Here is a 14767-nt window from a genome sequence, read left to right as displayed (position 1 = left end):
ACTAGGAACAGAAGATCTGTGATGGCCGAGGTACTGACCACCACTGTACAAGGTCCGTAAGATGTCATAGCTACAGGGCATTATGGAGAGTCTCATGTGGTAATGCAAAATTACACAAGCTCGCTCTCCGAGTCTTCAGTAGTGGGGAAAATGGTGCCGACAAAGGTTTTTTTTTTTTTGGTTTTTTTTAGACCCTTTTAATCAAATGGCAAAATACGCATTTAAGGAAATTTGACGCCAACTCGATCCTCTGGTTTGATCTACTGATCTCTAGTAGGCACTAAGACGAATTAAGCCAAGATAAGCAATTTACAAACTTCGTAGAAACCCTTTAATATGGCCATCATAACTGATCCTATCCAGGCTCTCTCAGACTTTTGAAGGCAAATTTTATACTTGACCAAAACAATTATTCTGTGATCCAGAAACTGGAAGTCTAAAAAATTCCGCTAGAAGTGACCACTGGTAAATCATCATCTTCCTCCATCAGCCGACAAAAGTGAATGTAAAGCTGATCATCCACACACACGAAACTTTGGGATCAGACCTAAGGATTCTTAAAAGGGAACCTGTCACTAGAATCATGCTGCCCAAAATAAGTGTATGAAAAAAAAAAACAGGACACAGAAAAACAGATACATAATTACTTTATTTAGATTTAAGACAGGATTATAGAAGTCAAAGCACCAAGAATGTCAGCTTTTGAGTAAAATAAAAATTGTGTCCTGTAAAGTGTAATATTGTCAGAGTTGTATGGTATTCACGGTGAACTGACGGAACAGGTTTTAAACAAAAAGATTCTACCCCCATCAGTAGGCAATCAGTGGCTTTCCGATCGAAAAATTCTTCCTTCCCATGAAATCGGTGAATAAACACCCACCGAAAAGCCTCTAATTACCCACGGTGGTTCTACATAAACAAAATATGGAGGTTTATACATTTGCAGTTACAATATTTTAAAACAAAAAAACGTAGAAGTTTTCCACAGCAGTGAAATGTGATAGTCACCATATAAAGTAGAACATCTTTTCTGGATTAAAATAAAACATAAATTAAAAAAAAAAAAAAAAATGATAGAAATTGCACCAAGGTTCTATATAAGGCATTGGGGTCATGTATCTCGATAATCCCCAAAACTGTGATGTCTTTTTAGATTGTGACAAATGAAAAGCGTGGCATGATTCTATTAAAGAAAAGGGATCAGATTGAGGCTGAGCTATCAGATAAATCTTCCAACATCTGCTATAGAGGATGATCTTTCAAGTGGGTTACATTATTATTTCGATGAAAGAAAATAAAAGGAGTCTTTGCAATGTCTTGTTTGGGATTACGCACAGGTGAGGGGATAAGAAACAAAAAAAACCTTGAGAATTACTTTGCTGCTAGTATGATGAGATTTATAGGAAATACTTTTTTGGGGAGAAAAATGGGACATTTACCGTTTTAAAGTGCTATGTCGTATTTAAGGTAATTACCGAAGAGCCACTTAACTCCTCTCCACCTTTAAGAGAAGATACGCAACGCCATGAAAGCTCCTGTAGCCAGCAACACTGTAGGCAATTTTGACGTCTGTTTACCACCTACGTGGGGCGTAATGCTGGAATGAAGACAACTGCTCTTCTAAACTATGCTAAAAGGGGTAATCCAATCATCAGCAATTGCCTCTTGATCCACTTGTAAGCAGTTATCACCTATTCCCCCCATCAATCTCCGGAGCCATGTCCTTCATTTCAGCAGTTGGGCATACGATGGCCCAGCCAAGGTCTCCGAGATGCCCAAGCACTGGCTTTTCTTGGCAAAGACGTCGCCCCCATTTTTTACCAGAACAGGGGTCCCGTGTCCGTCCTTTCAATGGAGCAGTCGAACTTTGTCTACCCCACTCAAGATCTCCAATCCTCTAGGGCTGTATCTGGTACCCAATTTTGGTGATCAGTGGTGGGACTTACAATCGATTTAGTAGATGTAGCCCCTAACCAAAAACCTGCTGGATTATTTTAGGTTATCTGAGAGCAGCATGATGTAGGGTCTGAGAGCCCAATTTCAACAATTTGTGACCAGCAGATTATGACTACAAGACTAGGTGTCTCGTGCCTCCTAGTCAACTGGTGTCTAGCCATGCCCCCTCCATTGATTAGCAGCTTTATCACTATACACAAACTTTTCAACTAGTGGTGTGGGCTAGGTTATGCAGAGCTCAGCATTCTGAGCACTGCAGAGAAAACCGTGATGGTACCAAAATAACACCAAGGAGAGCAGCGAGTGACATCACGGGAATAAGAGTCTCAGCCCCTACATCATGGTGCTCTTAGCAAAATCCTGGTGACAGATTCCCTTTAATCACACAGTCAAAACCATTTTAATTGTAATGGCTATTAAAAGGAGCGAACATGGGCACTTCAAATTTGGTAATCGCTACAAAAAAGGTGGAAAAAAGTTCTTATGACAAATCTACACATTTCTATTAACTATATTCTCATTTTTCACCCTTTAACACAAACTAATTGGGCCTTGAACCCCCCACCCAAAAAAATTAGGGAAAAAAAAACCACTTGAGAGCAGTATTGCTTCTCATAGCCTATTATGCCCTCAGCTACTACCATTTATAAAAATATTGACATCAGATACGCTCTAGTCTGTCTTATCGTAAGCCTCGAATATAAAAATAGTTTTGTTAAGTTTATTTAGCCGATCTAGATGACCAGCAGTGCAAGCCGAAAAAACCCTCCATTAAAATTCCTTTTTTTTTTTCCTTCTTACTTCATGCATTCAAATGGTTTTCTACGCGAAATATTTTTTAAGCCATTCATTCCCCAGTACTGGATTTCTCAGCAGACAACTGAAAAATAACTTTTACATAGTAACCAAAAAGTTTAACAAAATTGTGATTTGCAAAAAAGACAAAAACATGTCTTTAAGAACGGGATCTAGGATTATGCCCATGACCAGAGGAAAAAACTAAAAAAAAAAAAGTTCATAATTATTTAACATTGAAATATCAACGTCATTTAAACTGGATTTCATTATAACCCGACTTCCCCCATCCCAAATGGAGAAAACACAAAACATGGAAGATCCTTTAAATTGAACAAATGCTAATAACTTTGGTATTTTGGAGACTCAATATGTAATTTTTCATAAAATAAAAACAGATGTGGTAAGTTTGACAGATCAGTTGAAAGTGAAAGGTATCATTTTTCTTGTATGTAATGTTTTCTATGATTGACCTAATGTATATTAATAAGGTTCTCTTAGGAACCACCTAAAAATAAAATTGCTAAAAATGTAGAAAGTCAATCATTTTTGGCTGCCTTGAACATTGTCAACTTTTACTTGGAAAATATAAATCATGAATGTTTGCCGGAAGGACATCATGTGTGACTAACCCAAGAATTGATGACTAATCTTTCTTGAAACTAGAACACCTGGAAAGTTAACCGTGTGCCTCAACCTACATTCTGCCCAAATGAGGTTTGACCAATTACAGACTCAATTTAAGAAATAATATTGGGTCCGTAAACACAGATCTATGGTCGGGACGCAAAGACAAAATTGGCCCTAGACCATTACAGACTAAAGACAAAGCTACCGGCTCAATGCTTGCAGAGAACATTTGTAAGATAAAAATAATATTAGTAAAATGACCCCCGTGGTGGAAATAAGTGGTTTATGATTCTAAATTACTGTCGTAAAAAATAACAATCTGCTCAGAGGACTGCCAATAGATTCGTATAAAATCCCATAGATCAAGGGCGCAAAAAACACAGTAGCACCCTGTAAGTCATATCCAAAGATTCTGGGAACGATGCCTACAGAAGTGACCAAGCCTTCTTCTGGTCACCTTCTCTATGGTCATGAATATAGATTATTTCAAGCACCAGGCTGACATGGTATTTGTTGAAGGAAACCTCAAAAAAGAGTTGCTTTGGCGTCAACGATCTTGGGACAAAAGCTGAAAGATGCCAAAAAACCCGTAACCCAACCCCATACAGCCAACGCAGACAGCCACTGCCCGGGAAATGGCATCTTTGGCAATAACATCAGTCAAGATCAATTCACATATTTGCCGATATCTAAAATTGATGAAGAGTTGACTAGACCTGCAGGAAGGCACTTGAACACATGGTTAAGGTGCCCATTCAACTTCGAAAGCTGTTGTCCGACCCTTTGACTCATATACATACATGTGGTCTCAATGAAGCTAGGAGCGCAAACAGCCGCAAATCTTCTGGCGATATCACCCATGGTACAAAGCATTGGCCATTAAAATCCAACATCAGATTCTTCTATCCCAAACACCATCTGCTGAGAGTTATCCGAGTCAGGAGACCCCATATACATTAGCTAGTTGGCCAAACTTGTTGATTTCAGCAGAAGTAGGTGACCCAATGGCTCTGGTTGCCTTCGATGTGTGTTTTGGGCCTAACGTTGCATCCCATTAGAATTATTGGTCCACTTACACAACACAAATAGTAAAAAACACAAACGCCGACAGTCATGACCAAGACGTTAGGACAGACATTCCCCACATCATGCACTGCAGACTAAGATTTTTATTTTATTCGAAAGCGTACACTATTTTGGATTGATGCTTTTTTTTTTTTTTTTTTTTTTTTTTAACGAATAGTTGACAATTTTTACAAGCCACTGGTGGGAAAAAAACAAAATAGAAAATCTGGTTTATCACATCACACAAAATTCTAGGAGGTCAAAACAACCCATACACTAAAATTAGGATTCAGCTAAAAGGATGGTGGAGCGTGTACATTGCCAGACGAGTGTAGAAACTGCAACACCGGTCACCACCTTCTCAGAGCGGCAATTAAAGCGGGTGCGACCATTTCATCCACAAGCCATCTGGCTAGCAGCCATAGGAAGAAAGGTTTTCAGGTTTTTGGACAAGCTTAGAGGGGAAAAAAAGGGGGCATTATGCCAATTCACTAGCATGTCAACATATGGTAGTTACAGAGAAAGTCTAGATAAACGCACAGAATATACAGATCTGGTGCAACTTCATGCTGGTGATTTTGAGTTTTTTTAGATTTTTAAGCGGCTATTCTAACAGAGTACTGGTTTGTATGTATTGTACACAATACTGAAGAGACAAATTTTATACTAGCACGCAGAGTTGTAGAAATGTCAGGTCTATTTACAGATCCACATAGACTTTTTTACAAAGACTGGAATCTCTAGTGTTACTACGTTGTGGAGAACCTTGCGATGCCCCGCGCTACCGAAAGGCGAGAGGATGCCCGAAGGGCAGGGACACGGCAGCCCCCTCCGGCACGTGAGGGGTTAGTCATCCTTCTGAAATACTTTTACACTGTAACCAAAAGGGGGGAAAAAAAAAAATATATGGAAATGCCTCATGTGTCAGCAAGTCACACTAGACAACATCAAAGGCAATTAAAGTGCACACGTAAAAGAGAATTGTTCCAGCACAATTGCATATAACGCATTAGTCGGTCTAAAATACTTTGGTATACACATGAATGGTTTAAAAAAAAAAAAAAAAAAAAAAAAAAAAAAGGAGAAGGAAGGGGAGGAAGGTCGCCCCAACTATGTTTTGGTATAAAATTATTGGGCATGTCACTTGGGCTAGATACGTATATAACACCCCTGACCACCACTTAAATACCTCTAAAATAACATTGATGGCAAATGCCATACCACACCTAGTCCTGTGCAAAAGGCAACATCTCGCCTTGATCTCCCGACTGATGATTTTGGTGGTGGGGGGCATAAAACAAAGCCTAATGCTTTGGGTCACTTGTTTCTATAAAATGAGATCAGTCGCTGGCACATAGGCGGTGGGGTAAGGGAAGGGGAGTCACATAGGCGGTGGGGTAAGGGAAGGGGAGTCAACGTGGATTGGGCACTATTTTACCGTGCAAACGTTTGTTTTACCACTCGGGTCGTACTACAGGCTCAGCGACTAACCGTGGAGGTGAGAAATACGGCCGCTGATATTTTACAATATTAGGGCTAGTAGTAGGGACATCACAGGATAATCCATGTAATTAGGACCTCATTAAAGATTTAAGTTCCTCAAAAAAGGAACATTTTCACGTGTAGGATTGAATGCATATGATCTATAAGGATCTTGCATACATAGTTCCCTTCTGTGGTCATCGTGTTATTCCAATCCATAGTCACAATCTTTGCCTATAATAGGGTGTCTGTAAGAATGAGTGCGTGTGTGTGTGTCTGTGTGTATATATATGTGTATATATATATATATATACATACATACAAGTGTGTGCATATCTACATGTATGTATATCTGTGTATGCGCACATGTATGTATATGTATGTATCCGCACCGGTTTATGTGTATGTGTGTGCGCATGTAATACACACACGTGTTGATAGGAGGGGATAGGATATAGGTTAGGCAGTAATACAGGATCATTGTACTATCCATATTATGTCCACAAATCCCAGTCTGATTAGGAGTCCCCCATCATGAACCATCAGGCCATAGATCCCTATGATTGTGACATAAAACCCGTGGTTAGGCAGGGAACTGTGGCCACAATACAATGTATTATGCCCGCCTGAATGTGGTGGTAAAGGCTCCATCTTCCATACAAAAGCAATCATTTTTCAAGTTTTCCCAGTACAAATTACATATATTTTTTTTTTTTTAAATGTTTACACTTCTAGTGTCCTGTAACAGCATAAAAGAAAAACGAAACACTTATTTGGGAGGGTTATGTAGAACAGGCTACTTATTCTATGTCTACACACAAAAAAAAAATACAGGTCTGATTAAAAAAATAAAAATAAAAAATTGTGTAGGTGAAGAATTGCATCTTAAGTTCTACTCTAGATAAGTGAGTGGAGGAAAGACGTGGGAGGATCAGATGCTTCGCTTATGTAGACTTAAAAGCAAAAAGCACCAAAGACGACAAGACTAAAAGGGAAATCAAGGTTATGAAAAAGGCACAGGAAGCAATAAACACTTCTTGTTAGGTTTGCATAGAGATGAAGCATCTCAGAACTAAACTTTACAGAGTGTTATCAGTACGAATATTGTGTGACAATTCCTTACATCCACTGTAGTTTCCCCCCGCAGGAGCCCATTTTGCCAGCTGAACCAATATTCAGAATATAGCCTATCAATTTACTAAGTACTAGGGGTCATTACTAAGGCAAGAGGCGAGGTGGTCCAGCTGGCAAAATATCCCATTTCAACTGTGCTTGACGTGGATCGGCCATCAGTTTCCACAATACAAAACTTGCATACATTGTTAAATAGATCGGAGACCTGATGAGGCTTCGGTGCTTACTTTGAAAACTTATCACAATGGCTGTATAATTGTTTTTGAAATTTGATCACTCTCTGTCCACCTAGTCTGATTTCACAGTTCCTCAGTGACCCTCCTTCCTGTTGCTGCCAAGATCTCACACTGCTCAGTACAAGCTGCAGCTGTCAGTCAGGCTGGGCAGGTGGAGATTGAATACATTTGGACTCATGAACTCTCATTGTTTAGCTGGACTCCTAATCATAAGGATTTTGCTGCCATTCTGACAGATTTTCAAAGTAATTACACCAGCCTCATGAGGTCTAATGTTTATTAAATAATGTAAACAGCCAGTATTGTGAATTTTGGTGCCAGATCCACTTTGAAAAAGAAGGATACACTCACAAAACCTGAGCAGCCATGCTCACACTAACACCGACATGTACAAGAATGAACACACACACTTTTTTTTTTTTTTTTTTTTTTTTTTAAATGCTCGGCTGGGGAGCATTTTCAACACTGTCCAATGCCAACAATGCGTCTGTCCCAGACAATGGCGGAGTACACCATTACCCCTAAAGGGGTTAAAATTTAAAGTGCCAATGCAGTCTTAAAAACTATATACAATTGCAAAGAATGCACAGTACCTTAAACACCTAGCGGAACAGAGTTCCAAAAAAAATGTAATGGCAAGGAGGAAAAAAAAAAAAGTAGTTAAAAAGGTCTATAAATCTGATGCTTTTCCGTGGAGGGGTAGAACGGTTAAGATAAAACCTAAAGTAATGCAAGAAATGTCATCACTGGGTTTTGTGTGCGCACGAAGAGGAACGGGGCACTGCAGTTGGGGTAGCACCCTCAGACACCCTGGGTGATGGTGAAGTCCTGGTGAAGTTTAACACTTCGAAACGCGTTGACAAATAAACCACATAACTTGGATTCTTGTCTTATCCGCTGCTGGCAGTGCAGGTTACACGCATTTGTTTCTATTGTTCTCCTTGAAAACGCAGACTAAAGCATTAAAGGGGTTGAGAAACACCGGTACAGATCTCAAGAAGCTTAAAAAACAGATTATTTTGCCTGGGAATATATTAGTCAGGGTAAGCAAGATTTAAAGGGGGGAGATTTAGAGCTAAACATGGCAACATTCAGTTGGAATTTGCCTATTTGGCAAAGGGGAGTGACAGACGGGAAAGGGGTGTGACTTACAATACCGTACTGGACCAAAACTTAGGTGCAAAGTAAGCCAACCAACAGGAGGTGTAAACTAAAGATGCCTTAAAGTTCGTCATCCAGCATAAGCCTGTGACAAATTTGGTGCATTTTCAGATTGGGTAGTCCAAGCCCAGTGATAAAAAAGGCCACAAAGCCGGCTACTAAAAAAGTAAAAATTTAACAAAAAAAACAAACAAAACAAAACCTCATCACCTAAACACAGTGTATAAAGCCATTCAGTGGGTTAGGTCATTACTTAGCCCATCAATACACTATCGTGATATCACTCAGGCGTAAAACCTAATATGCCAAGTCATACCCACAAAATGGATAAGGTCGCTGCGCTTGGGTATCAAAGTCCCTGAAACTCTACACCAAAAAAAAAAAAATAAATAAAAATAAAAGAAGAGTTGTACATTTATCTATAGATGTAGTAGCTGGCGAATTTCTGGCATTTTCTCTCCCTCAAGATGAAATGTTTCTTGCATTACTCCAGATTTTATGACACCATGTTTCAATGGAAAAAAGTAGTGACGGAACAAAAAGTTATAAAGCAATGGAAATAGCCAAAAAAAGACCCTTCTGCCACCTATTTGCCAGACTCCTATGGTACAGTAACTTTCATTCAACTAGTTTGGAAAAATACAAAAAAAATACTACGCATCCCCTTAAGGAACGATTTTCCTGGTCGATGACGATGACATTACTGCACAAGACTCATCACGAATGGAAATACATATTTCGCTCCATGTCAAGGACCTGCCGTTCTACTCAAGTCTGCATTTAGGAAATCCATTAGGAAGGGGCCCTGAATTCAGTGGTCTGATAATAGAACACAAACATCATTCACAGGTGAACCTGGAGAAGGATGGAGGCCACACAGGATCCGCCAGTCAGTTTTCACATCTGGTATGCTTTGGACGAAATCAGTCAGGTTTCCAACTAAAAACTCAGTGATCGAACTAATTTACGTTAAGGATTCTCTTGTGGAACACCAAAACACATAAGAGCTACCGGTTAGTAAGTAGAAGTCATGATGTGATGGTGAAAAGCAAAAAGGATAGGAACAATTTGAAAAAAACAAAAACAAAATGTGACTACCAAAATTTCATTTTGGACCAGAATTTTCCTTTAATGTTGACCGAGCAGTCATACCTGTGAATGTTATTTGTGCATGGCTCATATGAGCCCAAAAACTAACCCCTGGCAACTAATTTATTCAGTACCACCTTGGATGTGAAAAATCAAACTGCTGGCTACATCGAAACTACACCCTACTGACTTTTAGCTTCACGAAAAAAGGCATCAAAATTTATTTCCGTAGCAGGATGGCCACCATCTGTCTAGTGTGTTAGGAATTAGGAATTTTGTCACGTCGGGAACATTTAGTGTTTTTTTTTTTTTAAATCCTGAAACATTTAAACTACCGTTAATGGTAAGAAAAGAAGCCATGTAGACACCTCTCGGGTTCTGCTCGAGAATGAAAAATGGAGAACATCCAAGCGTTAGGATGATAAAGCGTCAGCATTCGTAAGAACATGCAGCGTAAAAGGATCCGCTTCGTAGTTTCAGAGAATGCACGGCGGCCTCATTTACCGGCAGATTATAGTTTACCGGTGCACTTAAAGCTCGAAGTGTCATACACCATTTCTAAATTACAGGTACATGTGCTTTAATAACTGAGCATATCCTAAGTCTATGAGGTGATAATTATTATTATTTTTTTTTTGGAAGGTAGAGACCGGAGAACAGAAATGTGTTATCGGTTATTTTGACTTAATCGGCTCCCTCTCCAACCACCGAACTCTGACCTTCTGCTTATAATGATACTCCTTCAGGAAGTCTTGTAGCATAGATGGCAGAGGAAGTAAATCGATACCATCGTAGGTGGTAGACCTGCAAATGACTGACCTGCAGATGTACTGCAGGCTGAACGGGAAAGTTCTATTTAAAGGTACCGTGAGTAAGGGTTCGAAGAACATGCAAGAACTCGGATCTTTGTAATGTTCTAAGAGTCCCGTAACAGTGGAGGAGTGAAACACGCAGGGATCATGGGCGTCGAAGCTGAAGTTATGGTTCCACTGCTCAATCCGAGCGTGCAGAGATCGGTTGTAGCGACGGAAGCTCACAGAGAAAAGGTAGTCCTCTTGTGCGGAATCCCTGAGCAAAAATGTGCCTTCTGGCCTGCCTTCCAGCAACGCTTCTGCCTCATAGCGATCCATGACTCCCCAGTAGCAAGGGTTACCTGTAATTTCCACTAGATCTGGCACAAGGCAGTGAATATAATCAATCTGTGTGTGGACTTTCCAGGCTCCCTGTCTACTAGTTTGCATATGGCTGTCTCCAGAGAACTGGCGCTGCTTCTGTCGACGTGACTGTAGACAGAGAGTCGTGCCATCTTCTTCAGACTCGCAACCACCGTGTGATGCTGCACCATTGTCCACCGACATGTCAGCCATGCCCGGGGCAAGTTTTGGTCCAAGCTTATATACTGGGTTAACTTGTGCTGTAGCTTCGAATGTGTGGATCTGGGCATTGGGAGGAGGGTCAACACCTTCTTCAATGCTAAGTCTACGTCTTTCGCGTAACCTATCTTCTTCATCTTCAGTGGAAAGAAGGGTCTGCTCAAAAGTATCCAACATGCTTGAGTGTGGACTAACGGGGGCTGTATGTTGTTTAATAAGGTGCCATTTCTGGGCAAGGTCCGAACCTGGCGGAAATGGGCATTTTTCAAGCATAAGCTCCGAAAGATGGATTTTTCTCTTGGTTGCAAAGAGTGGCTTTGACGGTTTGTTATATGTTCTAATAGGAAAGCACAATCCCACAGTCTCATTGAGTCTCTGCCTTAAACTGCGACTCCCGATTGCTCTATTAGACACAACCTCCATGTCGTGAAATGATCCTACTAAATATCTTCGGTCTCTTCTTGGGAGTCCACTCCTCTGCCTGATGATTTTCTTATCAGGATCAAGGGAGTTTTGAGTTTTGGTGGAGCAAGAGTGCTTCTTTTTCCCACCCCATGGAGCATGCCTGGTATACGAGTCCCTACGTGCCAAACGGGCCCCTGCACCAAGGCCCAGGTCACTGTCTTTTTCAATACTAATTTCAACTAGCTGCGGCATTTCAGAGACACAATTTGGATTTCTCCTATTGGAGCTGCTGCAGGCAGTCAAGGTTAGTTCAGAAGAGATCTGCAAACGATGGGTAGAGGACAAGGGCGACTGACTAGAGGAAGCTTCGGCTTTCTCCCCTCCACTGAAACACTTGTTTGCATTAACATCCACTGCATTGGATTGATTTCCATCATCTTCATGGCTAAATAGATTCTGGCACCGATATTTGAATGTATTCCACATTTTCCCAACTTTATCCATCGATCAGTAAACCTGAAAAAGACAAAGAGAGGGTCACATTATAAGTTAGTGTAACACGGCAAGAAGTCACAAAGTCTGAGAGAGTCTACAAGAAGTTCAGTACATAAAGAGTTTCTTCAAAGGAACCTGTCTATGGTATAAGTCTGGCTGTACAAGTCTTCTCACGCTGAGTAAATCTATATCTTTGGCGTAGAAATCAGCCCAGTCATTGCTGAGAAAAATGGCGATAAACGCTCCTGACCTCACTACTTACTCCCCGCCTGGCGCCGGCCTTCTGCGTCTGATTGACAGGTCATTCTTGCCTTTTAACTGCTGCTCCTCGCAAAAATCTAAGACAAGCACCGGACTGACCTGTCAAACTGAAAAGGCAAGCAATAAGGCGTGAGGGCAAGGAGGATTTCTACACCAAAGTTTTGATTTATTCAGATGCGAGCGCCTTTACAGACATGCCTTTAGCTTTAGGTAGAAATTCATCACATCATCCGGGCCAGTTTAGTTTAAAGTTTTAATTAAAGGGAATCTGACAGCGGATACAAGTTCCCCGACCTGTATGACATGGATTGTACGATTTCAGCCAGGTATGGTTGACATCAAAACACAGCGGCACTTGAAAGGAAAATAGACTTTAAAAGCAACAGAGGACTGAGCTGCACGGAACAGTAGTCGAATGGGCAGGTGCCCGGCGGCATTTCACTTCCTGATCACCTGAAGTGACAGGTTTCGCCCCATACAGGCATGCAGGGAGAGAACCGTCACTCCAGGGGAGCGGGCAGGGAGAAGTTGCCTAGGACCAGCCTTTTTGACTAGTCTCCTGTGTGGCTTAGTATCTGGCAGCTTTTACAGTATGTTTTATTCTGTCTCTCAAAAAAAAAAAAATGCACCTGAGAAGCACGGGCGGGCGTGCGAGGTGACAACTAAGCAATAATTCCAAAAGACAACCAACTCTGTTGATGTGCCCGATATAACAGAATAGCACCAGTGGCTGCCATGTGAGAGCTGCAGGCACAGGAGGACGATTACATAATCCACAGTCAGATGAACTCTGCATTGTGTGGTGGGAAAGCACAACTACCGGCAGATCGGCATCTTCCTTCACTCAGATCTGGGCTTGGAAAAAAAAAAAAAAAAAAAAAACATCCTTGTAAAAGAAATGGAAAATCAGATCTTTTACTGCATCACACTGAACGAAATAAATCCCTTTCATATCATTTTTCCTACTACACCAAATAAAGTAACAAATGTCTTAAGGGAACCAGTCAGCAAAAAACCTGCAGCAAAGGGGTAATCTGCAGGTAAACACAGTTTAAACATGTACAGATGTCTAATTACGAGTGTGGTTATAGGGAGAAAACAAAGTTATATCCCCCCTGCAGCCTTCGGGGCAGCACCGAGCGCAGCGATCATTGTGGTTAGTCGGCACTTACTAAACACCGAGTTCTGCTCAGTGCATACATGCATGTAGCAGGCTGCTGAATGAGGCAAAGAAAGTTCCAGTACCTATAGTGCAGCCAGAATGCTGACCAGTACCCCCACAGTCACAGAAAACGTGGATGGCAAGTTACTGAACATGAGCATCAGCACAGTCCCTAGACATATTAGGCTGATCTGTGCACTAAAGAGGATGTACCTGGTTAAGAGGCATTAGGGCAGCAGGACCGTGCCATATAGAATTTTGACTAGAAGAACAGTTCCACTGGGTCGACAATTGGGATCAAAAGGGAAAGATTTGCTCTTTTGGGGATGGACTGGATCACGTATTGTGCCCTTTTCCATCTCTCGGATGAACTTGATGGCCATTTGTCTTTTTCCAGCTGTACTAACTAGAACAATAAATTCTTGTCATTTCAAGAGGTCAGACCCTACTGGAGCTTGTAAGGCGTCCGCTCACTTCCAGGAGCAGTCGGCTGACCACTCATAGGTCTTTTGGTGCAAGGAAGCTTAACCAGTAAGATTACAGCAGATCTCTGGGACCACCTGTGATGAAGGCATTATTGTGGGGAAAAGTGATGGGCAAAAGCAGACAAACCTTTCATGAATTTTGAAGTTGATGGTGTTTATCAGTCATGGTTCTGAACTCGTCTGAACTTCTGGGCGTCTGTGTTGTTAGAAGTGTTATACCCTAAACACTGCTAGAACAGACCTCTAGCTACAGAATAGGGGCCAAATGTAGGATCGGAGGGGATAAAACCAGCGAGAGACCATAACAGATCCAGAAGAGGGGGTTTGTGACCCCCGTGTGAACTGAGCAGTAGTGTGCATGCATGCCGCCATTCTTACACAGCCAGCTCCCTACACCTCCATTCACCTAGTTTTTGGGATCGATGGTTGTTACCTTAATTGGAACTTTTATGATCAGTGATTACGTATTCCATATTCTATGGATCGGTGATGGATGCGGTCAATAGGAAAAGTGTTAAAAGTGAAATCTCACCGAACAGACAGAATGTAGCAGATAAGTCATTGAAGAAGATTTCCAACAATCATTTTATTTTGGGAAGTTTTCTCCACCCTTACATTTTACATACTTTTCCATAATGAGGAGAATCAATCCAGTAATTGTTATTTCTCCTTAATTCCAGATTAAAGGAATACCACAGAATTAAACCCATCCCTACACATCTGAACACGTCTCCATCGCCCTCGTCCTAAGACGTGATATCACCCGCATTCCTCCACTTCGTACAGGCAAGGATATGTGAGCTGTGCCATAATGGTCGTCCTCCCACCAAAGCGCAATGCGAAACACGGATCGGCAGAATGAAACCCTTAGACTTAAGAGAAACTGGAAGCAAATGCAAAGCAGAAAACCAGCTCCGCGTATATATGTCAGATCTAGTCTGTGTTCCCACATAACGTAACAAAGAATCTGCTGCATTTAACAGGTCAAGCGATTTCATGAAAACTCCTGCCCAGTACGCTATTGAAGACGCTGTTAAA

General features: G+C 41.2%; 1 protein-coding gene across 3 annotated transcripts in view; it reads right to left on the bottom strand.

Annotated features, from left to right (window-relative positions):
- The window catches only part of SOCS5 (suppressor of cytokine signaling 5), a 123246-nt gene that overhangs the window by 77868 nt on the left and 30611 nt on the right, over window positions 1-14767 (bottom strand). For 2 of the 3 annotated variants that reach the window (XM_077282421.1, XM_077282422.1), the window contains one exon: window positions 631-11842. The exons of the other annotated variant lie outside the window; for it this stretch is intronic. In XM_077282421.1, coding sequence (XP_077138536.1) covers window positions 10223-11830 — 1608 coding nt within the window. In that variant the 5' untranslated portion in view covers window positions 11831-11842 and the 3' untranslated portion in view covers window positions 631-10222. Of the gene's footprint in view, window positions 1-630; window positions 11843-14767 lie in introns of those variants that run through there. 3 annotated transcript variants of the gene reach the window in all.

Source organism: Ranitomeya variabilis, chromosome 2 (genome assembly GCF_051348905.1).
Source record: "Ranitomeya variabilis isolate aRanVar5 chromosome 2, aRanVar5.hap1, whole genome shotgun sequence".
NCBI classification, from domain to species: domain Eukaryota; kingdom Metazoa; phylum Chordata; class Amphibia; order Anura; family Dendrobatidae; genus Ranitomeya; species Ranitomeya variabilis.
This window is presented reverse-complemented; position numbering and strand designations above follow the sequence as displayed.